General features: G+C 55.2%; 2 protein-coding genes across 6 annotated transcripts in view; one reads left to right on the top strand and one right to left on the bottom strand.

The window, feature by feature from the left end:
- BRF1 (BRF1 RNA polymerase III transcription initiation factor subunit) overlaps nt 1-27219 on the top strand; it is a 73739-nt gene that overhangs the window by 27555 nt on the left and 18965 nt on the right. For 3 of the 5 annotated variants that reach the window (XM_057730622.1, XM_057730621.1, XM_057730625.1), the window contains 3 exons: nt 1573-1746; nt 20595-20626; nt 23186-23258. The exons of 1 other annotated variant lie outside the window; for it this stretch is intronic. In XM_057730622.1, the coding sequence (XP_057586605.1) occupies nt 1573-1746; nt 20595-20626; nt 23186-23258 (279 nt within the window). Of the gene's footprint in view, nt 1-1572; nt 1747-20594; nt 20627-20677; nt 20698-23185; nt 23259-27219 lie in introns of those variants that run through there. One more of the 5 variants, XM_057730623.1, reaches the window with a different exon arrangement.
- BTBD6 (BTB domain containing 6) lies at nt 24321-26896 on the bottom strand. Its single transcript, XM_057730626.1, has 4 exons — nt 26438-26896; nt 26257-26347; nt 26006-26124; nt 24321-25823 (listed from the first exon to the last, which is right to left on the bottom strand). Exons 1-4 carry the CDS (start codon nt 26800-26802, stop codon nt 24791-24793), a joined length of 1608 nt encoding a protein of 535 aa, XP_057586609.1. The 5' UTR covers nt 26803-26896; the 3' UTR covers nt 24321-24790.

Raw genomic sequence — 27219 nt, 5'->3', positions numbered from 1 at the left:
AACTTACTGCAGTAATTTCAAGCCCCCCGAGCTGCTGGGGGGCCCTGGCCCGTGGTGTGGGTGGTCGGCTGGGTCCCGGTCTCTGTGAGCGCCCTCTGGGGAGCACCTCTCTCTCACCTTCTGTTACCGGAGCTCCCAAACATGCGCGGAGGGGCCGGTCAGGAGCGAGCCCCTGATGTTAGTGGGTCTCCCGTCAGCCGCCGTGTTTACCCCGAGGCAGGCTGGGCTGCGGGCTGGGTTGCATTTGTCCGTCTGACGTGCTGAGCGTGTGTGGTGCTGATGGGAGGCAGCGGCTGGCCTTCCTGTCTTTCTGTCCAGACGGTCAGGATGTTGGCTGTGCCCTGGCCTTGGCTCTGGGAGCGGTGGCAGTGATCCTGCATCAGTTCAGCCTCAGAGCTGCGCGGGCTCCGGGCGAGCCTTGTCGGGGTCGAGGGAGCCGGGCCACGAAGGGCAGGGATGCTCACGGGGCGTGCTGACTGCCAGATGCCGTGGGCATTGGGCCTGTCCTCGGCTGCCAGCCCGGGGCCCCTTCCCCGGGGCGCTGGCTTCCTGGAGGCCCACCTTTGGCTGTCAGTCAGTGTTGGCTGTGTGGGGTGGGCAGGCCAGACCATGTGTGGACGAGGCTGGAGGAGACCACACTGAGCCCACCGTCCTGGTCAAAGAGCGCAGCGGAATCAGCCCTTAGCTTTCTGTGGGTGAAGCAGAGGTCCCTGGACCAGTGTAGGGTGGCCTTCGCCAGAGGACACCGGGTGGAAGTGGGAGTCTGTGCTGGGACCTGTCTGCCCACTGTGCTGACACAGCGGATGGAGGTGGGTGTGAGGTGGCCTGGATCAGGGATGTGGAAAGCTGCAGATGCTGCAGACCTGGGGGTTCCCTGTTCTGCGCTCGTGCCCACGGCCCACGGCGGCTCCCTGGTGTGCGGGCAGCGCTCTGCTTCCTCTCTTGCTGCTGCCTTTTGGCCCATAGCGTCTGAGGCGGCCTTGCTCCAGGAAGACGTGTGTGCAGGTTGAGGTCAGGGTCAGCACATGTCCTGGCCTTTTGAGGGCTGTCCCCCCTCCCTCCCCGCCTCCGCCTCTGCTGCACGTGGCCGCGCGGAGGCTGGTGAGGGGGTCTCAGGGGAGGCTGGGTGGGCGTGACCCCCCACCCCCGGCCGTGGGAGCGGGAGGCAGAGCCTGGGGTGCTTAGCTGCGGGCAGGGGGCGTCTGAGCTCGAGTGCGTGGAGCTTCTTGGTGACGTTGCCCGGTGGTGTTCAGTGCCAGGCTGGCCGGCCCGCACAGGGCCCTTTCCAGACACTCTGAGCTCAGGGGCCTTGAGAAGGGCCCTCGCCCCTGCGCCTGGACCTGAGGAGAGTGTCTTGTGGCACGTGGAATTGTAGGACATCTGCATCCAGTGTCCACACATAAAACTCTACTGGAACCTGTGCAAAAAGTGAGCTTAAAAGAGTAGAAGGAAAAGGTGAATCTTTACCCTCCATCTTAAATTGCTGAGGTGGTCGTGTGACGCGTTCGTTTTTAACAATGTTGTCGGTTAAGGACAGTTGGGAACCACGGTAACATTTGTGCTGTGTCCTAGGGAGGCGCCAGATCCACCATCTGGGGAACCAGCTGCAGCTGAACCAGCATTGCCTGGACACAGCCTTCAACTTCTTCAAGATGGCCGTGAGCAAGCACCTGACCCGCGGCAGGAAGATGGCCCATGTGATCGCGGCCTGCCTCTACCTGGTGTGCCGGACGGAAGGCACCCCGCGTATCCTTTGGTTTGGGGGCCCGTTGCAGGACTCTGTCTTAGCTCTCGGTCAGCCTCCCTCGGCTGCCGGGCTCTGTTCCAGCAGCTTCGTGTTTGTGTTTAACGGGAGCACCTTGTTGGATTCACCGCCTGGATGGATGTGAGAGTTTCACAGATGGAGGAGCTGGGCAGTTGGGTACCCGTCCCGCCTCGCCCCCGGGGAGGACCCTTCAGCACCTTCCTGTGGCTGGCCAGTGGTAGCCAGGTCTGTCTCCTGAGGTGCCGGTGGTGGCTGCGCCAAGGCCTGCTGACCTCACCCCCTCCTCACCAGCCTCGCCTTCTCCGAGAGCTCAATGGTCCGCTCTCCCCTGTGCCTGGACGGCGGGGCGCTTAGGACGAGCGTGGCCCTGCCCTCCGCTGCCCTGCAGACGTTCACATGCGTCGGGAGTTCTGTCATGTCTTCCTGAAGAAGTCCTTCTGGGGCTTTCTGGCTCCTCCACCTTGGCCGCCTGCTCTCCCTGCTTCCTCGTGTCTCTTTTCCCGTCACTCGGGGCCCCCACGCCTCTCCCGTGCAGGACCCATGCTCCCGGCCCCGTGTCCTCCTTCTGTGACAGCACGTCCCCCATGGCTCCGAGAACGGGCAGCTGTGAGCATCTGACCACCTGTGGTCTTCCTTCTGCTCGAGCTTTGGGGATAGTCTGTCAGGCTTTTAGTTGCAAGTCGGTCTCTCCAGGATTTGGATGGTGGTGCTTGTAGCCTTCCCGCGTCCTGTGCGCCCGTGGAGCCGTGCGCTGCCCTGGTTCTGGGCCCTCTCGTGTGGGACGGCTGTGTGGCTCCTGGGGCTCTAGCACCTTATGTTTGTCGTCAGGCTCAGAGGTCCGCGTGCGGTGCCCCTGGCGGCCCTTGCACTGCAGCCTCCTGTCTCGGCTTCTGGAGTCACCGTGGCGTCTCCCTTTGTGTCCTTTTTGTTCCCTCTGCTGCCCCGCTGACCTGTCTCCTGGTCTCTCCTTTCCTGTTTCTCACATACTTACCTCTTGCCTTGGGAGAGTTTACCTTCCAGCCAGGCCTCCGTTTCTGCTCTCATGTGTTGAGTTGGAGCAGCCGTGTGCTCTCTGAACCCTTCCTTGTGACGCCTGTCCTGCGAGGCTCTCCTGGGAGCGGCGTGGGCCCCTCTCGCGTAGGAGAGGCAGCCTCTCGGCGCTCTCTCCTCTCGTGCTCTGCCTCCTGGTGGCAGGGGGCTTCCGTCACCCCTGTTTGCCTGGAGTGCCGGAAGGGTGCTGGAGACGGCGCGTGGGTGGGTGACCTCAGGATCAGAATTTTTCATTAAAATGTCTGTAAATTTCGGCCCCACGAGGTGGCGCAGCGGAGCTCTGCCCGTGGTCACCGCGGGGGTGGGGGGCAGTGGGGCAGTGTGGCGCTGGGGTCAGGGTCCCGCTCTGCCTCCTGAGTGTGTCCAGAGTCGTGGGGCCATCGGGGTGCGGACGCAGGTGCGGGAGGTGGGCGCGAGCGGCTCCTGTCCCGGCCTCACCGCCCTCTCGCTCCTGTGGGGTCAGGACCCGCTGGGCAGGAGGAGCCCAGCCCGCGCCCCACAGCCCACCCCTTCGGTCCCTCCCGCCCACCGCAGCCCTCGGGGCAGGGTCGGGCCCACACAGTGGAATGCCCACTCCCTGCTGCCTTCAGAGGAACGTGAGCCCCGCCGGGGGCGGGGGCGGTGGGGGGTGGGGAGGGGGCATGGCTCAGAGGAGAGGCCGCACGGTGCGTGCACCCGTTGTCCAGATTAGGCAGAGACAGAGAGCAGATCTGTGGTTCCCGGGGTCAGGGGGAGGTCGAGGGGTTTCTCTTTGAGGTGATGAGAATGTCCTGAAGTTAGATTATGGTGATGTTTGCATAGCTCTGTAAGTAGACTGAGACGTTGCAGCGCATTGGACTGTACACCTCAGACAGGCACACTTGTGGCCCTAACTTTGACCTTGGAAAGCAGTTAGAGACGAGAGAGCAGCGTGCGGGGAGGCCCGTGCTCTGACCCCGCGGCCTGCCATCGGCTGGGGGCAGCAGGAGGGGGCACAGGTGTGACACGGTCCTCTCTGTCCTCTTCCGGTTGCCGGCACTCCCCTGCCCCCCACCCCCCAGCCGGGGTCCCCAGGCGTGTCCTGGACAGGCCTCGGCCCCCGCCCGCCACTCCTCCTTCGGCCTCCCCGCCACCCGGCTTGCTCTGCGCCCTCCCGCGCCACCTCCTTTGCTTCCGAGGAAACTCGCAGCCCCTAGAGCACCTGTGAAGGCTTCCCTCTCCCCTCCTCGCCCCAGGCTGCCCTCCGCGGGGCCCTGCACACCGCGCCCCCTCCTGACACAGAGGGTGAGGCCCTCGCGGGCGCAGGCCCCTGTCCCTGGCTGGGCGTGCTTGGCAGAAACTTCCAGGCTGTAAGCAGACACCCCGTCGCTGCCAGGCAGGGGACCCGGCCAGCGCGTCTCCCCGAGCTGTGTGTCCAGGTTGTTACCACAGCTTTTTGTGAAACACACCCATGGGAGGTGTGTTTTTGCCCACAGGTGTTTATTTTTTTATTTAATTTAATTTGTATTTTATTTACTTTTTGGCCGTGTTGGGTCTTCGTTGCTGCACACGGGCTTTCTCTGGTTGTGGCGAGCGGGGGCTGCCCTTCATTGCAGCGTGTGGGCTTCTCGTTGCGGTGGCTTCTCTTGTTGCGGAGCACGGGCTCTAGGCGCGCAGGCTTCCGTAGTTGCAGCACATGGGCTAACAGTTGTGGCTCACGGGCTCTCGAGCGCAGGCTCAGTCGTCGTGGTACACGGGCTTCGTTGCTCTGCGGCACGTGGGATCGTCCCACCCCAGGGCTTGAACCCGTGTTTCCTGCACTGGCAGGCGGATTCTTAACCACTGCGCCACCAGGGACGTCCCTTCCTACAGCTGTTTTTGAAGTCTCTGATGTATGTTGGGTTCCGGCCGAGCTGCCAGCAGGCCTGTGTGTGAGCAGGTGAGCCCTAGCAGGGGTCTTAGCCAGGAGGCTGCTGTCACGGGTCACCCCTTCTGTGTAGGGCGTGCACACGGCCACCGTCGTGTCCTGCCCACTGCGACCTTCAGACCTTCTTCTCTCCCAGGCTGCAGGCACCTGGGGTCTTGTTAACGGCAGGTTCTGGTCTGTGGATCTGGGGGGGGGGTCCAGACTGAGCTTCTGCCCCTCTCTTCAGGTTCACCTGGGGGTCTTCTTCCTTGGAGGACAGGGCAGCTGGGGACTTGGTTTTTCCCAGCCCCCCATTACCTGCTTCCCTCTGCCCCTCCCCTCTGCTTGCCTCCCCAGGGACAACCTAAGAATTAAAAAAAAATTTTAAATAGACGTTAGTGTTTAGAGCAGTCTTAGGTTCACAGCAACGCTGAAGGGAAGGTACAGAGATTTCCCACCCCCCACGCCCACGCACGCACAGCCTCCCCCGGGAGGGCGCCCCCACCGGGGCGTCCGGTGTCATCATCACCCAGCGTCCATGTCTTCCCGTGGGGCTCCCTCTTGGCGGTGTACATTCTGCGGGTTTGGGCGAATGTATAATGGAGTGATAGGATCTGTCCCTGTGGTGTCCCACGGAGGGTGTGTGGTCAGAAGACGGCCTCAGGGGGTTGACCAGCATCTATCAGCAGGCGCGCGGCGTCGTGGGGCGTGAGGAGGTTGCACGTTCAAACCCACAGCAGGCAGAGGTGGAGGGACCGCCCCGTGTCGGCCCGCCGCAGGCCTCTGGAAGTCTGCGGCCTGCTGGCCGGCGTGTCTTCTTGCCTGCTGGCGTCCAGTGACGCTGCACGTGGGCACCCCCGGGGGCCCCGCAGGCGCACCCTGGGCGGAGGCTGGGCGTCTGCATGGAAGACAGCCTCCCTGTCCTGGCTGCCTGCCATCTCTCAGCAGCGTCTTCTGATGAACAGAGTTCTTAGTTCTAATGAAGTCCAGTTCATCCACCTGCTCCTTTATGGTTAATGTTTTTGTGTCTCGTCTAAGAAATCTTCACCTCAAGTCCTGGAAATATGCTCCTGTGTTCCCTTCTGGAAGCTTTTGGCTTTACATTTGCCGTTGGATTGGGGACTTCTGAGGGGTCGGTCTGTGTGTCTGTTGTGGGCAGAGGGTCAAAGTTTGCTTCTTTCCACTGGTTGTCCAGGTGACACGGTGCCGCCTGTTGACAGCCGTCCCTCCCAGTGCACAGGGGTGGCGCCGCTCTTTCGAACTTCCGTGGGGGTCTGTCCCTGCCGTCTCTGACCCCTTCTTTTGGTCTGTTTGTGCCAACACCGGCCTATTTTCAATACAGCAGGTTTTTAGCCTGTCACAGGATCTGTAGTGCGAGACCTCGAATCCCAGCTCTTCTTCTGCATCGGGGGTGTCTGGGCCCTCCGTGGGCATCTGTTTTTCTGTATAAATTTTTGAATCAGATAGTCTGTTTCTATTAAAAAAAAAAAACCTTCTGGGATTCTGATTGGGGTTTGTGGATCAATTTGGGGGAAATTGACATTTATTTTAACAGTGTGAATCTTCCAGTCAATGAATATCCCTTATTTCTTGAGGTGCTCTCTGCTTTCTCTCATTTTTGATGAGGAGGTCTTACACTTTGTTCATTAGATTTATTCCTAAGTATTTGTGTTTTGAGCTAAGGTAAGTGGTATCTTTTGTTCCCAGTGTATAGAAGTATAGCTGAAGTGTGTTGATGTTATATCTGATAATACAAAATTCAGTGGTTAATCTTACTAATTGAATTTTGGAATCTCCTGCTTTGTCTTCTTGGTGTGCACAGCTGTGTCTGCTGCCAGGTTTAGCTGCTCCCTTCCCATCTGTATGCCTGTCGCCTGTCTCCCTTGGAGTCCTAACCACTGGACCCACCCAGGAATTCCCACACTGACTGATTTTTAAAGGTGAAACCACCCTTGCACACCCAGGTGTGGTCCTGAGCAGTTATGCTCTCTGGTGTTGCTGATATTTTGTGTGGAGTCGTGCGATTGGCCTGTGTCTGCTTGCAGTGTCCTCTTCAACTTGGTGTGTCACAGTCACTCGCCCCACACGGCTGGGAGGTGCCCCTCGTGCTCTCGACTCTGTGATCCAGGGGTGATCGGTACTGTTTCTTCTCGAAATCTTTGGGGAAACTCAGAGTGAAGCTGTGGGGCCTGGCTTTCTTTGTGGTAAGGTCGTAACTGTGGCTGCAGTTTCTACTGTGGAACTATCTGGATGTTGTGCTTCTCGTTCCAGTCTTGCTGGGCTGTGTTTGGCAAGGCCTTTGTCCGTGTCACGTCAGAGACCAGACGCATGGGAGTCAAGTTATCCTTAACGTTCCCTGCCTCCTTCCGTGTCTACAGCCCCTCTCTCCTGTCTTATGTCTGTGATTTTGCCTTTTTTTCCTTTGATCCATGTTGCTAGGGGCTTGCCAGTTTTATTAGTCTTTTTCTTGGTAACGGCTTTATTGAGATGAAATTCACACATTAAGTTGTGTGAGTCAGTGGTTTCCAGTTATGTTCACACACTTGTGCAGGCATCACCATGTCTCGCGAGCCGCCAGCCTGCGTTCTGCTGCTCTCTGTTTGCCTGTTCTGGACACCGCATGGAAATGGAATCGTGTAATCCGTCCCTGGAGCTCTGTGTGTGACTGTGAGGCACTGCCAGACTGCTTTCCAAAGCAGCTGCACTGCTGAGCAGCAGGATGCGGTTTCTCCACAGCCTCACCAGCACTTTTAGCAGTCTTCTCAAAAACCAAACTTTTGCTTTGTTGTTTATCTGTAGTGTACGTTTATTTTCTGTCTCATTGATTTCCTTTTATTATTTCTTTCCTTCTAATTTCTTTGGGTTTAATTTACTATTTTCCATCTTTTTAGGTTCTTGATTTTCATTTTTCTGTTTTTGCTAATGTAAGTGTTTGAGACTCTAAATGTCTCTCTAGGCAGGTTTTAGTTACATTGCGGAGTTTTGGTGTGTCATATTTTTACTATGATCAGTTCAAAGTATTTTCTAATTTCCACTTTTGTTTCTTTTAGACATTAAAATCATTTACAAGTGTACTGCCTCTTTTGAAAACAGTTGGGGGTTTCTGGTTACCTCTGTATTATCCGTTTCTAGTATAATTCCATTGTGGTCAGAGGACAAACACTGAGTGATTTCCCTTTTTTCCCAGTGTGCTGAGATTTGGTTTACAGCTCAGCGCATGGTCTATTTTGGTGGCCATGTCACGTGCACTTCAGAGGGATGGGTGTGTGCACCTGCTGGGCGGAGTGGTCTATAAATGTCCATTAGGTCAAGTTGCTTAGTTGTGTTCAAATCATCCTTACCAATTTTTCTATCCCCTTGTTCTGAAAAAAGAGGGTTAAAATTCCCACTGCAGATGTGGACGTAGCTCCTTTTCCTTTTATCTTGTTGGTTTCCCTTTATATTCTGATGCTGTGTTTAGCGGATACAGATTCAGGATTCTGTATCTTCCTGGTGGAAACAATGCTAAACGTTATAAAACATCTGTCTTTATCACCAAATGCTTTTCTCCTTAAATTCTACTGTGTTGGGTATTAGTATAACTATACCCACTTTCTTTTGCTGAGTATGAACATGGTCTGTCTTTTTCCATCTTTTAAAATTCAATCCTTCTTGATATATTTAAAGTATGTCTCTTATAAGCAGCATATAGTCATTACTGAATCAAACTCAGGTCTGCTCACCCATGTGCAGTAAAGCCAGTCTACTGACACCGGTTGAGGTGAAGGAAAGTGCAGGGTTTATTGCAGGGCCAAGCAAGGAGTCCAGGCAGCTAGTGCTTAAAAGACCCGAACTCCCTAAAGGCTTTCAGGGAAAGGTTTTGTTTTTTTTTTTAAGAACTTCTGTTGAGATACAGTTAACATACAATAAACTGCATATATTTAGAGTGTACTATTTGGTATCCCAATCTCCCAATTTGTTCCCCCTCAACCCTCCCCACGTTCCCCACTTGATGTCCATATGTTTATCCTCTACATCTGTGTCTCTGTTTCTGCCTTGCAAACTAGTTGATTCGTACCATTTTTCTAGTGCACATATACATGTTAATATACGATATTTGTTTTTCTTTTTCTGATTCACTTCACTCTGTATGACAGTCTCTAGGTCCATCCATGTCTCTACAAATGTCCCAGTTTCATTGCTTTTTACAGCCGAGTGATATTCCAGTGTATATATGTACCACATCTTCTTTATCCATTCACCTGTTGATGGACATTTTGGTTGCTTCCATGTCCTGGCTGTTGTAAATAGTGCTGCGATGAACATTGGAGTGCATGTGTCTTTTTGAATTATGGTGTTCTCTGGGTGTATGCCCAGCAGTAGGATTGCTGGGTCATATGGTGAGTTCTATTTTTAGTTTTGCAAGGAACCTCCATACTCTTCTCCATAGTGGCTGTATCAATTTACAGTCCCACCAGCAGTGCAAAAGCATTCCCTTTTCTCCACACCCTCTCCAGCATTTACTATTTGTAGATTTTCTGATGATGCCCATTCTAGCTGGTGTGAGGTGATACCTCACTGTCGTTTTGATTTGCATTTCTCTAATAATTCGTGATGTTGAGCAGCTTTTCATGTGCCTCTTGGCCATCCGTATCTCTTCCTTGGAGAAATGCCTATTTAGGTCTTCTGCCCATTTTTTGATTGGGCTGTTTGTTTTTTTGATATTGAGTTGGATGAACTGTTTATATATTTTGGAGATTAGTCCTTTGTCTGTTGATTCGTTTGCAAATATTTTCTCCCATTCTGAGGGTTGTCTTTTCGTCTTGCTTATACTTTCCTTTGCTGTGCGGAAGCTTTGAAGTTTCATTAGGTCCCACTTATTTATTTTTGTTTTTATTTCCATTACTCTAGGGGGGTGGATCAAAAAAAGATTTTGCTGTTATTTATGTCGAAGAGTGTTCTTCCTATGTTTTCCTCTAGGAGTTTCATAGTGTCTGGCCTTACATTTAGGTCTTTAATCCATTTGGAGTTTATTCTTGTGTATGGTGTTAAAGAGTGTTCTAATTTCATTCTTTTACATGTGGCTGACCAATTTTCTCAGCACCACTTATTGAAGAGGCTGCCTTTTCTCCATTGTATATCCTTGCCTCCTTTGTCATAGATGAGTTGACCATAGTTTATCTCTGGGCTTTCTATCCTGTTCCACTGATCTATATGTCTGTTTTTGTGCCAGAACCATACTGTCTTGATCACTGTGGCCTTGTAGTATAGCCTGAAGTCAGGAAGCCTGATTCCACCAACTCCATCTTTTCCTTCTCAAGATTGCTTTGGCTATTCGGGGTCTTTTGCATTTCCATACAAATCGTAAAATGTCTTGTTCTAGTTCTGTGAAAAATGGCATTGGTAATTTGACCGGGATTGCACTGAATCTGTAAATTGCTTTCGTTAGTATAGCCATTTTCACAATGTTGATTCTTCCAATCCAAGAACATGGTATGTCCCTCCATCTGTTTGTGTCATCTTTGATTTCTTTCATGAATGTCTTATAGTTTTCTGAGTACAGGTCTTTAACCTCCTTGGTTAGGTTTATTCCTAGGTATTTTATTCTTTTTGTTGCAATGGTGAATGGGATTGTTTCCTTAATTTCTCTTTCTGATCTTTCATTGTTGGTGTATAGAAATGCAAGAGATTTCTGTGTGTTAATTTTGTATCCTGCAACTTTACTAAATTCATTGATTAGCTCGAGTAGTTTTCTGGTGGCATCTTTAGGATTTTCTATGTATAGTATCATGTCATCTGCAAAGAGTGACAGTTTTGCTTCTTCTTTTCCAATTTGGATTCCTTTTATTTCTTTTTCTTCTCTGATTGCTGTGGCAAGGACGTCCAAAACTATGTTGAATAGTAGTGGTGAGAGTGGACATCCTTGTCTTGTTCCTGATCTTAGAGGGAATGCTTGCAGTTTTTCACCATTGAGAATGATGTTGGCTGTGGGTTTGTCGTATATGGCCTTTATTATATTGAGGTAGGTTCCCTCTATGCCCACCTTCTGGAGAGTTTTTATCATAAATCGGTGTTGCATTTTGTCGAAAGCTTTTTCTGCATCTATTGAGATTCTCATGTGGTTTTTATCCTTCAGTTTGTTAATATGGTGTATCACATTGATTGATTTGCGTATATTAAAGAATCCTTGCATTCCAGGGATAAACCCCACTTGATCATGGTGGACGATCCTTTGAATGTGTTGTTGGATTCTGTTGGCTAGTATTTTGTTGAGGATTTTTGCCTCTAAATTCATCAGTGATATTGGTCTGTAGTTTTCTTTTTTTGTAGTATCTTTGTCTGGTGTTGGGATCAGGGTGATGGTGGCTCCATAAAATGAGTTTGGGAGTGTTCCTTCCTCTGCAATGTTTTGGAAGAGTTTGAGCAGGATGGGTGTTAGCTCTTCTCTAAATGTTTGATAAAATTCACCTGTGAATCCATCTGGTCCTGGACTTTTGTTTGTTGGGAGATTTTTCATCACAGTTTCAATTTCATTACTTGTGATTGGTCTGTTCATATTTTCTATGTCTTCCTGATTCAGTCTTGGAAAGTAATACTTTTGTAAGAATTTGTCCATTTCATCCAGGTTGTCCATTTTATTGGCATATAGTTGCTTGTAGTAGTCTCCTATGGTGCTTTTTATTTCTGCGGTGTCTGTTGTAACTTCTGTTTCATTTCTAATTTGATTGATTTGAGTCCTCTCCCTCTTTTTCTTGATGAGTCTTGCTAGAGGTTTATCAATTTTATTTATCTTCTCAAAGAACCAGCTTTTAGTTTTATTGGTTTTTGCTATTGTTTTCTTTGTCTCTATTTCGTTTATTTCTGCTGTGATCTTTATGATTTCTCTCTGTCTACTAACTTGGGGTTTTGTTTGCTCTTCTTTCTCTAATTTCTTTAGGTGTAAAGTTAGATTGTTTATTTGGGATGTTTCTTGTTTCTTGAGGTAGGATTGTATCGCTGTAAACTTCCCTCTTCGAATTGCCTTTGCTGCATCCCATAGGTTTTGGATCATTGTGTTTTCATTGTCATTTGTGTCTAGGTATTTTTTGATTTCCTCTTTGATTTCTTCAGTAATCTGTTGGTTATTTAGTAGCATATTGTTTAGCCTCCATGTGTTTGTGTTTTTTACAGTTTTTTTCCTGTCATTGATTTCTAATCTCATAGCATTGTGGTCAGAAAAGATGCTTGATACAGTTTCACTTTTCTTGAATTTACCAAGGCTTGATTTATGACCCAAAATGTGATCTATCCTGGAGAATGTTCCATGTGCACTGGAGAAGAACGCGTAATCTGCTGTTTTTGGATGTAATGTCCTATAGATATCTATTAAGTCGAGCTGATTTATTGTGTCATTTAAAGCTTGTGTTTCCTTATTAATTTTCCGTGTGGATGATCTGTCCATTGGTGTAAGTGGGGTGTTAAAGTCCCCCACTATAGTTGTGTTAGTGTCGATTTCCTCTTTCATAGTTGTTAGCATTTGCCTTGTGTATTGAGGTGCTCCTATATTGGGTGCATGTATATTTATAATTGTTCTCTCCTCTTCTTGGATGGATCCCTCAATCTTTATGTAGTGTCCTTTCTTGTCTCTTGTAACATTTTTTATTTTAAAGTCTATTTTATCTGATATGAGGATTGCTACTCCAGCTTTCTTTTGATTTCCATTTGCATGGAATATCTTTTTCCATCCCCTCACTTTCAGTCTGTGTGGGTCCCTAGGTCTGAAGTGGGTCTCTTGTAGACAGCATATATATGGGTCTTGTTTTTGTATCCATTCAGCCAGTCTGTGCCTTCTGGTTGGTGCATTTAGTCCATTTACATTCAAGGTAATTATCAATATGTATGTTCTTATTACCATTCTCTTAATTGTTTTGTTGTTGTTTCTGTAGGTCCTTCTCTTCTGTTTCCCGCTTAGAGAAGTTCCTTTAGCATTTGTTGTAGGGCTGGTTTGGTGGTGCTGAATTCTCTTAGCTGTTGCTTGTCTGTAAAGCTTTTGATTTCTCCATTGAATCTGAATGAGATCCTTGCTGGGTAGAGTATTCTTGGTTGTAGGTTCTTCCCTGTCATCACTTTAAATATACTGTGCCACTCCCTTCTGGCTTGCAGAGTTTCTGTTGAGAAATCAGCTGTTAACCTGATGGGAGTTCCCTTGTATGTTATTTGTCGTTTTTCCCTTGTGGCTTTTAATAACTTTTCTCTGTCTTTAATTTTTGTCAATTTGACTGCTATATGTCTTGGCGTGTTTCTCCTTGGGTCTGTTCTGCCTGGGACTCTGCACTTCCTGGACTTGGGTAGCTATTTCCTTTCCCATGTGAGGGAAGTTTTCAACTAGAATCTCTTCCAGTATTTTCTCAGGTCCTTTCTCTCTCTCATCTCCTTCTGGGACCCCTATAATGCGAATGTTGGTGTGTTTAACATTGTCCCAGAGGTCTCTTAGGCTGTCTTCAGTTCTTTTCATTCTTTTTTCTTTATTCTTTTTTGCATCAGTGATTATCACCATTCTGTCTTCCAGGCCACTTATTCACCATTCTGCCTCAGTGAATCTGCTATTGGTTCTTTCTAGTGTATTTTTCTTTTCAGTTATTGTGTTGCATATCTCTGTTTGTTTGTTCTTTGATTCTTCTAGGTCTTTGGTAAGCTTTTCTTGCAACTTTTCGATCTTTGCATCCAGTCTTTTTTCAAAGTCCTGGATCATCTTCACCATCATTATTCTGAATTCTTTTTCTGGAAGGGTGCCTATCTCCTGTAATTTAGTTGTTTTTCTGGCATTTTATCTTGTCCCTTCATCTGGTGCAAAGTCTTTTGCCTTTTCATTTTCTCTCTCTTTCTATGGCTGTGGTTTTCAGTTCCACAGGACGTAAAACTGCTGATACTGCTTGGTTCTGCTGTCTGCTCTCTTGTGGAGGAAGCTATCTAGGAGGCTCATGGGTGCTTCCTGATGGGAGGGACTGATGGTGGATAGGGCTGGGTGGGCGGAGCTCAGTAAGACTTTAATCTGATTTGGTCGGCAGAGCTGTGACACTTTAATCTGCTTGTCTGCCAATGGGTGGGGCTGTTTTCCCACCCTGTTGGATGTTTGACCTGAGGCTACCTAGCACTGGAGCTTACAGGCTCTTTGGTGGAGCTCATGGTGGACTCTGGGAGGGCTCACGCCAATGAGCACTTCCCAGAACCCCTGCTGCCCGTGCCCCTGTCTCCTCGGTGAGCCACAGCTGCCCCCCACCTCTGCAGGCAACCCTCCAACACCAGCTTGTGAGTCACCCACCCAGCATTTATGGGATTTGATGTTAACGCAGTTGTGCCCCTCCTGCCATCTCATTGCAGCTTCTCCTTTGTCTCTGGATGTGGGGTGTCTTTTTGGGTGAGTTCCGGTGTCTTTCTGTGGATGATTGTTCAGCAGTTCGTTGTACTTCCAGTGCTCTTGCAAGAGGGCATGAGCGCACGTCCTCCTACTCCGCCATCTTGATTCCCATCCCCAGGGAAAGGTTTTTAAAGACAGGGTGAGGGAGGGGGGTGTGGGGGGTGTGGCCCGCCCGTGGACCGTCTTCTGATTGGCTGGTGGGGAGGTACGTGGGAGCCAGCATCCTCAGCCTTCTGGTCCCACCTGGCCTGGGGTCTGCGTGCTTGTGGGCAGCCTGCTGTTAGCATCTCCCCCCGCTGGGGTTTCAGCACCTGCAAGACAGCTGCAAGGACATGGCTCACAGTACTGTCTGTAGCCCTTGAGAAGGAACGAAAGGTCCTTGACTTTGCTTAATGGCTAAACTATTTTTATTTTGACTTGCTTGACTTTCTGCATTTTCTGACTTCTCTGATTAAACTTATTCTTTGACCAACATTTTTCTACAGACAAAAGGCAGGCAGAAGACGTGGTTGGCCGGGGTGGTGGATTGGGGGGTGTGTGGGGTCCTGTTCTGGGAAGGCCTCAGAGCCCTGCTCAGTTCCGTAATTATGTATGTGCTTGTCTCATTTGTGGGGTTTTTTTTGGGGGGGGGGCTGCATTGTGTCTTTGTTGCTGCACATGGGCTTTCTCTAGTTGTGGCGCGCGGGCTTCTCATCGCCATGGCTTCTCTTGTTGCAGATCATGGGCTCTCGGTGTGCTGGCCTCAGTACTTGCAGCATGCGAGCTCAGTAGTTGTGGTGCACAGGCTTCGTTGCTCTGTGGCATGTGGGATGCCGGACTAGGGCTCGAACCCGTGTCCCCTATATTGGCAGGTAGATTCTTAACCACTGTGCCACCAGGGAAGTCCCCTCATTTTTTTTTAAATCAAGTCTTAAAATATTTTTTATTGGAGGGTGTCATCCATTTAAATTCAATGTGCTTAGTGATATATTTGAGTCTAATTCTAATATCTTACTATTTTTCTATTTGTTCTCTGCTTTTCCTTTCTTACCACCACTTAGAGTAATCAAGTATTTCATTATTCTGTTTTCCTTGAAATATTTTGTTAGTTATACATCTGTCTGTTATTGCTTTGGTGGTTACCCTAGAGATTGTGTCCTATGCCCCTGACCTCAAGTGAGGCGCTGTGGTTTCTGCTGCCCAGCCATCGGCGTTCCCTCACTCCTGCCTGCTCTTGGCCTTCTCCAGTACTGTGCTTCTGTGGTTTCACCTGGGATCACTGTCCTCTGTCTGAAGAACTCCCATTTGTACTTTTTTAGTACGTCTGCTAGGAGAAGATCCCTTCAGCTTTCGTTTGTGTGAAAACATCTTTGTTTTGTGGTCATCTTGAAAGATGTTTTCCGTGAGTGGAGTTCTTCTGGAGCTTTACTGCTGCTGCCGCGCATCTGCCTTCCGTGCTGCTGGGGGGTGGGCTTCACGCTGTCTCGTCACTGTTTGAAAGCTGTCCTCTCACATCACTGCCTGTACCTTTGCCTTTGTTTCGGGCTTGACTCTGAGGTGCCTCCATAGGGTTCTCCTTGTATTTGTCCAGCTTGTGATTTGCTGAGCTCCGAGAATGTGTGACTTAATGTCTCTTCTCTGTTTTGGGGAAATCTTGGGAGGTATCTTATCAGACATAGTTTCCCCACCATTCTTTCTCTGTTCCCTTTCTAGGACCTCAGCTGCACGCACGTTAGACCCTTTCTTCGTGTCTCAGGTTGTGTTTTGTATTTTCCGTTCTGGTTTTTCACTTTTTCCTCTCTCTGCTTCACTCTGAGTATCGTCCAGCGACCTGTCTTGGGCTCGCGCATCCTTGCCTTTGCTGTGTCTAGCTGGGTGTTAAATTCATCTGTTAACTTCCTAATTTCCATGATTGTTTTTTGCTGGATTCTTTTATTCGATGCCAGCTCTTTGGTGACATTCTCCGTCTCTGCAGTTGCATGAAAGCCTTTAACAGTGCCAGCCGTGGGGTCGCTGGTGGCTGTGTTTCTGTTGCATGGGTTTTCCTCTGGTTTCAGCTGTTTGCTGCTACCTGTTGTCTTGCTCGCTGAGTTTGCTTGAATTGCCGGGTGTGGTCTTGGCAGACGTGCGGCAGCCACGGGTGATGTGCGCCCGGAGGGGACTGTTGCCTCCGGCAGCCAGAGAGTTGCGGGAAGCTAGCCCGGGTCCTGCGGAGCCTGGCCCATCTGGGTCCTCAGTGCACGGCTTGGGCTGTGCCCGGTGCAGGACCTGGGTAGGACCTGGCAGTGCCTTCGCAGGGGCCCCTGCCCGCTTTCGACCCTCCGAGCTGACGGCTGCTGGCCGTGGCATTGAACCTCCGCAGCCTGTGCCCGTGCGAAGCAGGAGCTGACTAGGGCCTGGAGGGAGCCTGTGTGTGTGCTGTTGGGCCTACTTCTTGATAGTTGGGTCCCTCAAGGTTAGCTGTCTTGGGAGTCCAGGGTGAGACCGTGTGAGCTCCAAGCTGCGGCCTTGGCTTCTGCCTTCTGCTCTGGGGGCAGCCAGTGCCCTGGCGCACCAGGAAGGCCCTTCCTTTTACCTAGACTCTCGCCCACGGGTGTGGCTCCTGGCTGCTCCATCCCCCCAGCCCCCACCGCGCCCCTCTGTGTCCAGGCGCCACCCCCCTTGCTGCACAGCCCCCTTAACTGCTGCGCCTGCTTCCACTCCAGGCCCCTTAGTGGATTGCCTCAGGGCTTGGGTGGTCTCTTTGGGACTGACGTCAGGACTCGGTGTCACTGTGCGGGTACAGCGGCACTGCCGGGTATAACTGGTGCAGCAGGACACCAGGGGGAGGGGTCCCGGTGGCCTTTGTCCTTGATAGGGCGTGGCTGCAGGCTCCTGAGCTGTGGGCCGGCTCGTGCCAGCTGGTGCTGGCTGTCTGGGGAAGGGCTAGCCAGAGCTGGGGGCACCCTGCGGCAGGGGGTGGGGGCACTGGGGGTGGCGGAGGGTGGGTGGGTTGAGATTCCGCTCTTCAGTGCTGGTGGCGCCATTGTTCCTGGGACTCACCGTCCCGTGTCCAGTACCGGCTGGGAGGGTGCTGTCAGCTCACGTGGCTGCCCAGCTGGCCTCACCGTTCACCTGAAAGTGTGGCGTGCATGCACACACGGCCTCTGAGACCTTCTGGACCTGCAGGAGCAGCCTCTCACCTGGAGAGACACCGTATCAGAAGCAGCGTAGAGACATGTCATGTTCTTTTGACCTTTAGTTCTGCCTTATTTAAATCTCTGTAAACTTTTCCATTGACCAAAAATGAGTCTCGGTTTAAATCAGGTCCTGTCTGTGATTGAGCTCCCAGGAGCGCTGTGCCCGCCTGCCAGATGGTCTCCCCATCCCCTCAGGGCAGAGCTGCTCCCAGGCCCCGGAGCCAGTGGTGGCCCAGGGTGCGCCGTGGCCCTGTGACACCAGAGCTGGCCGCACACTTTCTAAACCCACTGGACTCACTTTGGTCTTTGGACCCTTAGGAACGCCCAGGATCTTCCGAAGGTGTTCCTCCACCACCTTCTCTGTGCTGGTGCATCTGTTCAGTGGTGCTCGCTGAGCAGAGTGCCACCTGCTGGATCACAGCCGCCCCAGGAGGGTGGGAGGGAGACAGAGGGGCCACGGGGGCTGCACTCATGCTCAGCCGGGGCCTCAGCCCGGCCCCGTGTGCGGCCTTCTCATCCCAGCAGGTGTGGAGGCTGAGGGTCTCTGCACCGCAGTCGGAAGCAGCTGCCTAGCAAGAGGGATTGGCTGCGGGGAGGGACAGTGGCCCAGGTGCCAGCCAGACAGGAGAGGATCCCCAAACACCCAGGAGCTGGGGGACCTGCAGAGGCCTGGGGGGCACTGGTGGGCTCTGGCCCAGGACGGGGCGTGAGGGGGTGTGGGCCTTGTTCAGGAAGCGTGTAATTCAGGTCGTCCCGCTCAGAGAGGAGCTGGGCTGTCTGCACACTCCTGTGGACGTTGTCCTTTCAAGGACAGCAAGTGTCATTTCATTTTAACTTGGTTGAAAGTTGAATCCCAATTTTATTTTTATTGATAAAACACACACATTTCCCTCCATCATTTTATTATGAAAAATCTCAAACACGTGGCAGTTGAAAGGGTTGTTTTGGTTTTTTTTTTTGTCTTCTTATAGGTCTAAATCTTTAATTAAAGCCTCAGAAAGTTTTCACCGAAAACCCCAGGCTTGAGTTTAGTGTGGATTGATTTGGAACATTGTGGAGAAATGAGCTTCTGTGAACGGCCCTGGTCCCGGAGCGGGAGGCAGAGTGCGTGGTGGGGAGCACGCGCGGAGGGCTCACTGCTCCCGCGAAGAGCCCTGCTCTGGAGACGTGAGCCGTTGGGGAAGACGCTTCCCCCTGCGGTGCCCGGGTGTCTAGAGAGGTTCCCACAGGAGGTCGAGGACCTTGCCTCGTGGCTGCTTTTTCCTCTCAGGAGGTGACTCTCTCGTGGAAGAGAGGGTTTGTCCCAGGAGCGGGCATTCTGGAGACACGTGTTGGAGAAGGGAAGGGATTACCAGTGGGGCCCACCCGGCGTCTCCGTGGTCCGCCCCCCTCCGCCCTGTGCTCCGCCCGGGCCGCCCGCGGTTTCCCTCAGCCTGTCCCCTCAGGGTGTTTTCCAAAGTGAGGGGCCGGCATCTGCCCACTGCCCCCAAGCCCTTCAGCAGGCAGCGTATTAACTGACTAGATGCCCGTGTTTGTGTATGGTTCTCGTTCCCTCTCAGGGTGAAAGTGGCATAAAACGAGATGCACACGGCTTCACTGTGCCGTCGGACGCGTGCTGACGGGCGCGTGTGTCTGTGGGACCAGGCCATCCATCGGGATGCAGGGCAGCGCCAACCCGACCTGCCGCGGGCTAGTTTTGCCTGTTCTGGACGCCCTGTCGGCAGGCGTGTGCTCCGTCCTGGAGCTGTGTCGCCGGGCAGGCCTCTGCTCCGTCTCCGTGGGGCGCGTGTGTGACAGGTGGTCCGGGCTCTGTGCGCGGGCCGCGGGCTGTCCCTGGCCTCCGCTCGTGTCCGCTCCTCGGGCCGGGGGCCTCCTGCAGAGCCGTCCTGCTGGCAGGCGTGGGGGCTGCTTTAGTGTGCATTTCTGTGCTAGCTGCTGAGGGGGCTCTTTGCTTCTTTCCGTGAAACATCTGTTCAAAACTTTTGCCCATTTTTTGGGTGTTTATTTTTTTAGTATTATTTTTTAAATAGACTTATTTTTAAGACGGGTTTTAGGTTTATAAAAAAAATCATACAGTGTTCCGTGTCCGCCACGCTGCACAGAGCTCCCTGTGGTCCGCTGGTGTGTGCTGGGCCCACGCTGACCCGGCACGGCTCGCTGAGGTTGGCTCGTCCCGGCGGGCCGCGCCCCGGGCTCTGACAGGCGAAGGCGGCCGCGTGTGCGCCGTCCTGCAGCAGGTGAGCAGCCTCGCCGCCCCGAAAGCCCCGTGCTCCGCCCCTTCGTCCTCCCACCTAACCCTGGGCAACCCCTGGCCTTTTCCACAGTGTCACAGTTGCAGTCTTACCGTGTATAGGCTCTTGGCTGTGTTAATTTTTTCTGTTGTCACTGATTCCTGCTCATCTGTTTCCTGTGGCCTTCCTTTCGTTTCTGTGATCTCACTTTTCTTGTCTTCGGGGTTCTTCTCACTAGCTTGTTGGTCTGCCCTGTGGCGTTACCTGTCTTCCTGTGATGATACTCCCGGAGGAAGTGCCTGCCTTCAGGCTGAGAAACAAGGTGCCTTTTATTCAAGGACCTTGGAGGTCACGTTCAGATGCTCGCCGCCCGGTGTGAGGCTGTGGCCCTGGGACTTCCTTTCTCCTTGCTGTGTGGGGCCAGGGTTTCCCTCTGGACACCTGGTCTGGGCTCTGGTTCAGCAGCATGGGGCTTTCTTTCCTAGTTACTTCTCAAAGCCGCAGCACATCCGTGAGTGACACTGAGGACTTGGCTTTCTCAGCGGCCCGTGTTGTGTATTTCTGTGTGTGTGTCTGGCTGAGTTTTGAATCACGTGGGGCATGTTGTGGTTACGACTTGATCATCCGCCGAGAGCGCGGCCAGGTCCCACCCCAGAGTCTGCACAGCTGCCCCCTCGAGCACCAGTACCGTAGCGGTGCCCGCCGGCCACCAGAAGTGGCCCAGTGTGTGTGTCTGTCCCACAGGAGCCTTGAGTCCTGGGACAGAGGACACTGCCCAGCGCCCAGCAGGCGCTCAGTGGTTGCTCGTGGGATGCGGTGAGTGTGGTTGCACACTTCTGGGGCAGGCCGGGGCAGGAGGCCCCTCGGAACAGGCGACACGTGGCTGGGCAGGGCCCACGCAGAGGCAGGAGCCGTCCTGCAAAGGCAGCTGCACTCTGAGGGCCATGTTGCGGGCCCCCGCCCCAGCCCCGCTCCCCGTCATCCCGGTAGTGATGCGGGTCGCGCAGAAGTTCAGGCGTGACGCGGCTGCCTCACTCTGCCCTCCTGATCCAGTGCCGAGCTTAGATCTGCAGCCAGGGTCAGCCTCCTGCAAGTTGTCAGGTGGCCGGAACCTGCGGGCCCGGGCACTGCTCCTTGACTCCCCTCGCAGACATGCTGCTCGACCTCAGCGACCTGCTCCAGGTAGACACGTTTCCCTTCTCAGTCCCTTTGCTGCCCCTGTTGGGAGGGTCCACAGATGGAGGACACACAGGGTATGGGTCTCTGTTTGGAAACTGGCACAGTGAGTGGGTAGGGAGACAGTGGACACGGGGTGATGGTGTCCTGGGGGCCGGGCAGCCCTGGTCTTAGAACCAGTGGAGAGACCCAGGTGTACTTTGTCCAAGGCAAGGGACATTCTTCTTTTTTTAAAAAAAAAATTTATTTATTGGCTGTGTTGGGTCTTTGTTGCTGCATGTGGGCTTTCTCTAGTTGCGGGGAGCAGGGGCTGCTCTTCATTGTGGTGCGTGGGCTTCTCATTGCAGTGGCTTCTCTTGTGGAGCACAGGCTCTAGGCGGGTGGGCTTCAGTAGTTGTGGCACGTGGGCTCAATAGTTGTGGCTTGCGGGCTCTAGAGAGCAGGCTCAGTAGTTGTGGTGCACGGGCTTAGTTGCTCTGCGGCATGTGGGATCTTCCTGGTCCAGGGATCAAACCCATGTCCTCTGCATTGGTAGGCGGATTCTTTACCACTGCGCCACCAGGGAAGCCCAGGGAGATTCTTTAAAAGAAAAACAAAAAAGGACTTACATGCATCCATTTTAAACAATACAAAAACTTATAGTTTATTTAGAGAAACTTGCTTTCTGGGTTCCAAGAAGGCACCTCTCATTTCCAAGTGACTGACAGTAGTAGAAGGTGGATGGGACACTCACGGGGTCGGGGCAGTGCCAGGGCGGGACCACTGTGGCTCTGCGTGTGTCCCTGGTGAGGGCGCTGGGCGAGCTTGGCCCTGTGCCCTGGGGTTGGGCTCTGTGGTGATAACTCCACTGAGGACTCAGAAAGGGAGCTGATGTCGTGGAGAGCAGATGTGGCTGCAGTGTGAGGACTGAGGCAGAGTTCACAGGAATCTCCGCCCCGCAAGGCAGCTTCCTGGCCAGCCTGGTGCTGTTCTGCCCAGGGCTGCGGCCCCTCAGAGGCAGGGGCAGACCTAAGGGTCTGCGAAGCCCGCCATGTGGTAGACGCGTGGAGAGGGCCTTGAGGGCCGGCCACCCACCTGCAGCCACAGCCATGGCAGAGTGACCTTCAGAGCGTCAGTGTCCCGATTTCTAATGAGTACTAGTACCTGTTAGCATCTGTGACAGTAACCACGCATTTTACGTGCGTATCCTTTTTAAAATTTGATTTCCCACCTGAAGTTGGTTAGAGAACCCTTTCCTGCAGCATTCAGGCGTCCTCTGCCAGGGTCTCAGGGTTGGGGTGGTGGGGGTTCTGCTGTGGGCAGCCGGGGTCGGGCATGTGCTGCAGGGAGGGCAGAGACAGCACGCTGGGGGCAGGTCAGTTCTGTTCTGGCCTCAACAGAGGCACGAAGGCAGGAGGACTGGGAGGCAGGAGCCTGGTGGGGACCCAGGAGAGGAAGATGCACAGCGACACACGCACACTTTGCGGCAGGCCTGGGGTGGAATGCCCCCGGAGCCACCAGCCCTTGTGATGGGGGGTCTCGGGAGGGCGGAGAGTCACTGCCAGTGGGGTGGAGGGTGCCCCTGGCCAGACAGGCCCCGAGCTGCCCGCTGCCCAGAGGGACCCCATCTCCTGCCCACGGGGGACTCAAGATGGCACCATCCCGAGGCACCCTGGTCCCCGTGGGAGCGGGCACCCCGCGTGCCGTCTGTGGCACACACCAGGGTCTTCCCTCTCCCTCAGCACCTTTTCTGGTGTCCTCTTGGGTGCTGGGCCAAGGGGCTCACAACCAGGCTTGATCGGGTGAGGGAGCTCTCTGGGGAGGTCAGAGGCAGAGGGCCTGTGGCTCTGGCCCTCTGTGAGGCCCGAGGCCCATGGGCAGGGCTGGGGTGAAGGCAGGTGTGCAGGGAGACAGGTGGGTGGGGGTTTCTCCAGCTCAGGCTGGGGTGGTGAGGCCCACAGCTCGGGCCTGGGTTGAGACCCTGGGCTGGTCTCAGAGCTGCGTGACACACCAGGCCTTCTCCACGCGGCTGGACAGCTTCTCCTACGCCTGTGTCGAGGTCCGCTCAGCAGCACCCTCCCAAGCTGGCCAGCCCTTGGTCAGCACCAGACAGGCTGTGAGGACAGCGCCTGGCCAGGCCCAGGGCTTTCGCGCCCAGGGAGGTGCTCGCAAGTGACCGGGTTAGGGGCGGGCTCCATGGAGGATGTGGACTTGAGGTGGGGGCAGTGGTGGGTCACTGGGGTCTGCAGAGCCACGCAGCCATGCCTGAGCTGGCCCGTGGGGCAGACGCGGATGCCCCCGTGCGCCCCTGGGCACGGGCAGAGGAGAGGCCGTGGCCTGCACTCGTGGCACCCCGTGCACTGGGTGGTCCTGCTCCACCAGCTGTCCTCTAGGCAGCTCTCCTTCTCAGCCGACTCAGTCGTGGCTGAGATAGCGGTAGAGTCTAAACAGGCCACCTGGGAGAGGGAAGGCACGCCCTGGGCTGCTCTGGGGGCTAGCAGGGGGGGCTCTCAAAGACTGAACGACGAAAAAAAAAAAATTTCCTGCACACAAACGCCGTTCTTAGTTGTGGTTTTTTCACGACAGGTGAACGTTTACGTGCTGGGGAAGACGTTCCTTCTTTTGGCGAGAGAGCTCTGCATCAATGCACCAGCAATAGGTACTGAGGGTGCTTACGGGGTGTCTGCCCGTGCTCTGGGGGGGAGGGCGGCATGCACCAGGGCAAGGACCCCACAGGTAAGAAGTGTCGCCTAGAAGCTGCCAGAAGCCCAGCCTGCAGGGTTATTTCTGGTTTCAAACCAGAATGCCGTGGTCCGTGCCCGGCAGGCACTGGTGGAGCAAGACGGAGTGCTTGGGGTGGGCGTGTCTGTCCACCTCTCCAGGAGCACCCCTGGCAGCGGGGTGCCTCGGGAAAGGCAGGACCCCTCCCGGTGGAGCTGGGCTTCCCCAGCCACGGTCAGCCCCCACGGCAGCTTCACCGTGAGCACTGTGTGCACAGTCGGCTTGGGGGGGCTGCTCCCTCCTCTGCCCGTCGGCGTCTAGACACAGATTTCCTGGCACTAAGGGGGCCGTGCGTGGGGCCAGGAAGGGTGGGCAGGGGGTGCAGTCCTGCACCACCCACAGGGTGGGCCTGCAGGGGGAGGGCCCCAGGTGCAGAGACCTTGGGCTGGGGGAGTCTCCTCCCCAGGGGCTGTATCCCTGCGCCAGGTGACACGGTCCCTCCCTCTGGGGGTCAGGCTGAGGTTTTCCAGAAACAAAGCAACTGCCCAAGGAGTTTGCAACATGGGAGGACAGAGGCAGGCGGCTCAAAAGAGCCTGCCTGACCTGACAGCACGCGTGCGCAGGCTGCCGGGGGCCTGAGGCGGGAGGTTGGTTCTCAGGGGCGGGAGCCCTGGGCCGCGCAGAGAGCCCCCAACGCCACCACCCAGTCACAGTCAGGCAGTAGGACTTCAAGTGACTAGTGACACGTTAGGCAGTAGACACAACAGGACACCTGCTTTTTCCAGAGCAGTCTTGCTGCGGCCCAGAAAGCAAGCCCTCCCAGATGACAGAGGCCCGGGCTGCCAGCAGAGGGCAAACCTGGGGACAGGCGGGCCTCTCGGGACCACCCAACCGGCTAAGCACTGTCAGGGCTGAAGGTCTTCCTCCAGCTGCTCTTCTCAGGCGTGTGAGAAACGCAGCACCCCACTTTGAGACTCGTAGTCATTTATCTACATGTGGCTCTCATTCTGTTAAAACTTTATTATGAAAATCCACTTAAATAGGTGAACTGCTTTAGGTGACTTTCCCCCATTTTGGATGTGAAGGGGCCTCAAGCTTAGAACCACTTAGAATAGAATCCAAGAGGATGGGAGAGACGGCAGAGCCCTCAAAGCAGGCAGTGCGGGCGCCACTGGGAGGGAATCTGGGGCCTGCCTTGTGCCCCCCCCCACATCTGCCCTCCACCTGGGACATGCGCCCCAACAGCCAAGATTCAGAGACCAAGGCCCTGGCTGTGTAGAGGAGCGTCTGTGTCCCAGCTCCAGGCTCCAGCTGACGACTCACAAGGGAGACATGCTGCCAGCGCAGCCTTCGAGGTGGCTGTGAGGCCGCAGCAGAGTGTCCCGCACTTCCCGGCACTTGCCAGGCCACGGGCTGCCTGTAGAGAAAGGGCCTGCCGCTCGCAGCACATCCCAGCCACCCCGCGGCGCCTCAGGCGTAGAAGATGAGCTCAGGGATCTGCCCGCCCTGGACTCCAGTCCCGTTGGTGCTGTCCGAGGAGCACTGGAACTGGAAGGTCACCTTCCCGCACTGCACCTCTGTCATGCCCTCCTGCCCAAAGTAGCTCAGTTCACTGCCATCCAGGACAGCACTGGCCGTGTAGAAGGTGTCCTGCTCCACCTGCACGGGGTGTTCAAACCAGACTGAGAAGGTGTTGCTGGAGCCATCGGAGACAAACTTGGTCAAGTTCTGCGCCAGGACCACCCCCAGCCGCTTGAGTTCAATCTTCACGCTGTACTCGGCTTTCCCAGAGCTAGAGCCGTACAAGCCCAGCCCGGCAATAAATACTCTTCTGTCCACGGCAAACTGGATGCTGTCGCAGCGGCCGCGGTAGCGCCACTGGTTGCTGCGGTAGGCAGAGGACTGGAAGCGGTGGCACCTCTGGGGGGCGAGGCCCTTCCTCTTGGTCAAGGGGAACTCGAGGAGGGGCTTGTTTGCCGCTGTGTACCACAGGAAGATGTTGTGGGTCTCCTCCAGCGTCAAGATGTCCGACTGGGCGGCGCCGTTGGCAAACTCCTCCAGGGTCATGGTTGGGATCCGGACCAGGTAGAGGGCTGGTCCCAAGACACGCCTCTTGTTGCGCGGCGTGGCCGGCAGGCCCTGCCTCTTGCACTCGGCCTCCGCCCAGCTCAGGACCGCCTCGAAAACCACGGCCTCCTTGGTGTTGAGGGCCTCTCGCGTCACGATGATTTCCAGCGTCTGCCAGTCGATCTCACAGAAGCCTTCGGACCTCAGGGCCATCTCCGCCTGCGCGTCGATGACCTCCCAGCAGCGCTGGGTCAGCTCGGGCTCCTCAAACAGCCGACTCTGGGACAGCAGGACGCAAGCGTTTTTGGCTTCCAGACTCGTCTCCAGGAAGTTGACACAGGCTTTCGCTAAGGCGGGGACAATGTACTTCTTGGCAGCGTAGAGAGTGGCCAGCACTGTGTCGGCTTCCAGGTCAATCTCGTCGCTGTACATGTACCTAGACAGGACGGGGAGCACGTCACAGGCCGCGTGGGGCGGGCCACGCACCCAGTGCCTGGGAGAGGACCCCTTCCGACCTTGTGGACTTGAGGAAGAAGGTGCAGGCGGCCGGCTGGTGGAACCAGGCAGCAAGGAACCGCCGCATCCTTGCATCCTTGCACCCTAACGGGGCAGACTTACTTTAACAAGATCAGAAAAGCTGCAGGTTCCACGTCAGGGATGTGGATCTCTGACTTGACTTCGGCCAGGTCCCCGTAAAACATGGCATAGAAGACAGAGCTACCGACGGCCAAGACATACTGCGGGTGAGAGAGAGAGCCGCCCTGAGCCCTCCCCGCCCCCAGCGGCCGCCACACCCGGGAGGAGGACCGTCCGTACCCGGCAGGCAGCCGGCGGCCTTTGGGAGCTCAGGGGGCCGAGCCTCTACCCACCTTGTGGGCCGGCACCCTGCGGGCCGCGCCCGGGGGCCCCACGACGAAGTGCACGTCGGCCATGAGCTCGTTGTTGAACATCAGCGCGTTCCTGCAGAGGGCAGAGGCACAGGGCACGGCTCGGGGCGCGGCTCGGGGCGCGGGCGGGCGGGCGGGCGGGGGCGGGCGGGCGCGGGCTCACCTCTCGCGCAGGGTCGGGTGGAAGGCCTGCCAGTGGGCGCTCTCCAAGTTGTTGTTGTCGGGCGCGGGCGGCGCGGGCGCGGGCGGCGGGGGCGCAGGCGGCGGGGCGCTGGGCCGGCCTTTCCTGCCCGCGGCGGCGGCGGCGCTGGCGTTGCTGTTGGCGATGTCCGTGGCCGTGGCGGCGGCGGCGCCGGGCGCGTACAGCTCCGCGGCCATCTTCGCGGGCAGGGCGGCCCCCGAGCGCGGGGGCGGCGCGCCGTGCGCCCTCGCGCCGCGCCGGGGCCTCGGGGGCGGCTCCGCGAGCACCAGCAGCGCGGTGAGGCACTGCGCCACCCGGCCGTGCAGGCAGGCCAGGGGCAGCAGCATGGGGCCGCGGCGGCCGCGGGGTGCCGGCCTGCCCGGGGCGGCGGGCGCGGCTCCCTCGGGCCGCCCCGCCCGCCGGCCAGAGCCTCCCGCCCGCCCTCGCCCGCCCGCCGCGGCGCCCGCGCGTCACGCCGCGTCCCGGCTCCGCCCCGCGCAGGTCGTCGCTCCCGCCCATGGCCCCGCCTCCGGCCCCGCCCCGCGCAGGCGCCCGCGGAACCCCGCGGAGTTGCGGGCGCGGGGGCGCGGCGCTGCCGCCTCCGAGGCGCAGCCTGCAGCCCGGGCGCCGTCCTGGGCCGGGGCAGGCGCGGGGCGGGCGGGAGGAGCTGCGGGAGGGCCGCGCCCCCGGCGGCCGTGCTGGGCGGCGGGGGCCTCGGGTGCGCAGGTGCTCGGCGGTCCTCTCCGTGTCTGTGTAGGCGTCTC

The sequence above is a fragment of the Hippopotamus amphibius genome, chromosome 4 (assembly GCF_030028045.1).
Source record: "Hippopotamus amphibius kiboko isolate mHipAmp2 chromosome 4, mHipAmp2.hap2, whole genome shotgun sequence".
In the NCBI taxonomy this organism is placed as follows: domain Eukaryota; kingdom Metazoa; phylum Chordata; class Mammalia; order Artiodactyla; family Hippopotamidae; genus Hippopotamus; species Hippopotamus amphibius.
The sequence above is the reverse complement of the archived record's forward strand: the minus strand, read 5'-3'. Positions and strand labels throughout refer to the sequence as shown.

Coding starts and splice junctions, on each gene's coding strand:
- BTBD6 (XM_057730626.1), bottom strand. CDS start 26,802: ATGCTGCTGCCCCTGGCCTGCCTGCACGGCCGGGTGGCGCAGTGCCTC. Junction 26,348..26,437: donor CACCCGACCCTGCGCGAGAG/GTGAGCCCGCGC, acceptor TGCCCTCTGCAG/GAACGCGCTGATGTTCAACA. Junction 25,824..26,005: donor GCTTTTCTGATCTTGTTAAA/GTAAGTCTGCCC, acceptor CGTCCTGTCTAG/GTACATGTACAGCGACGAGA.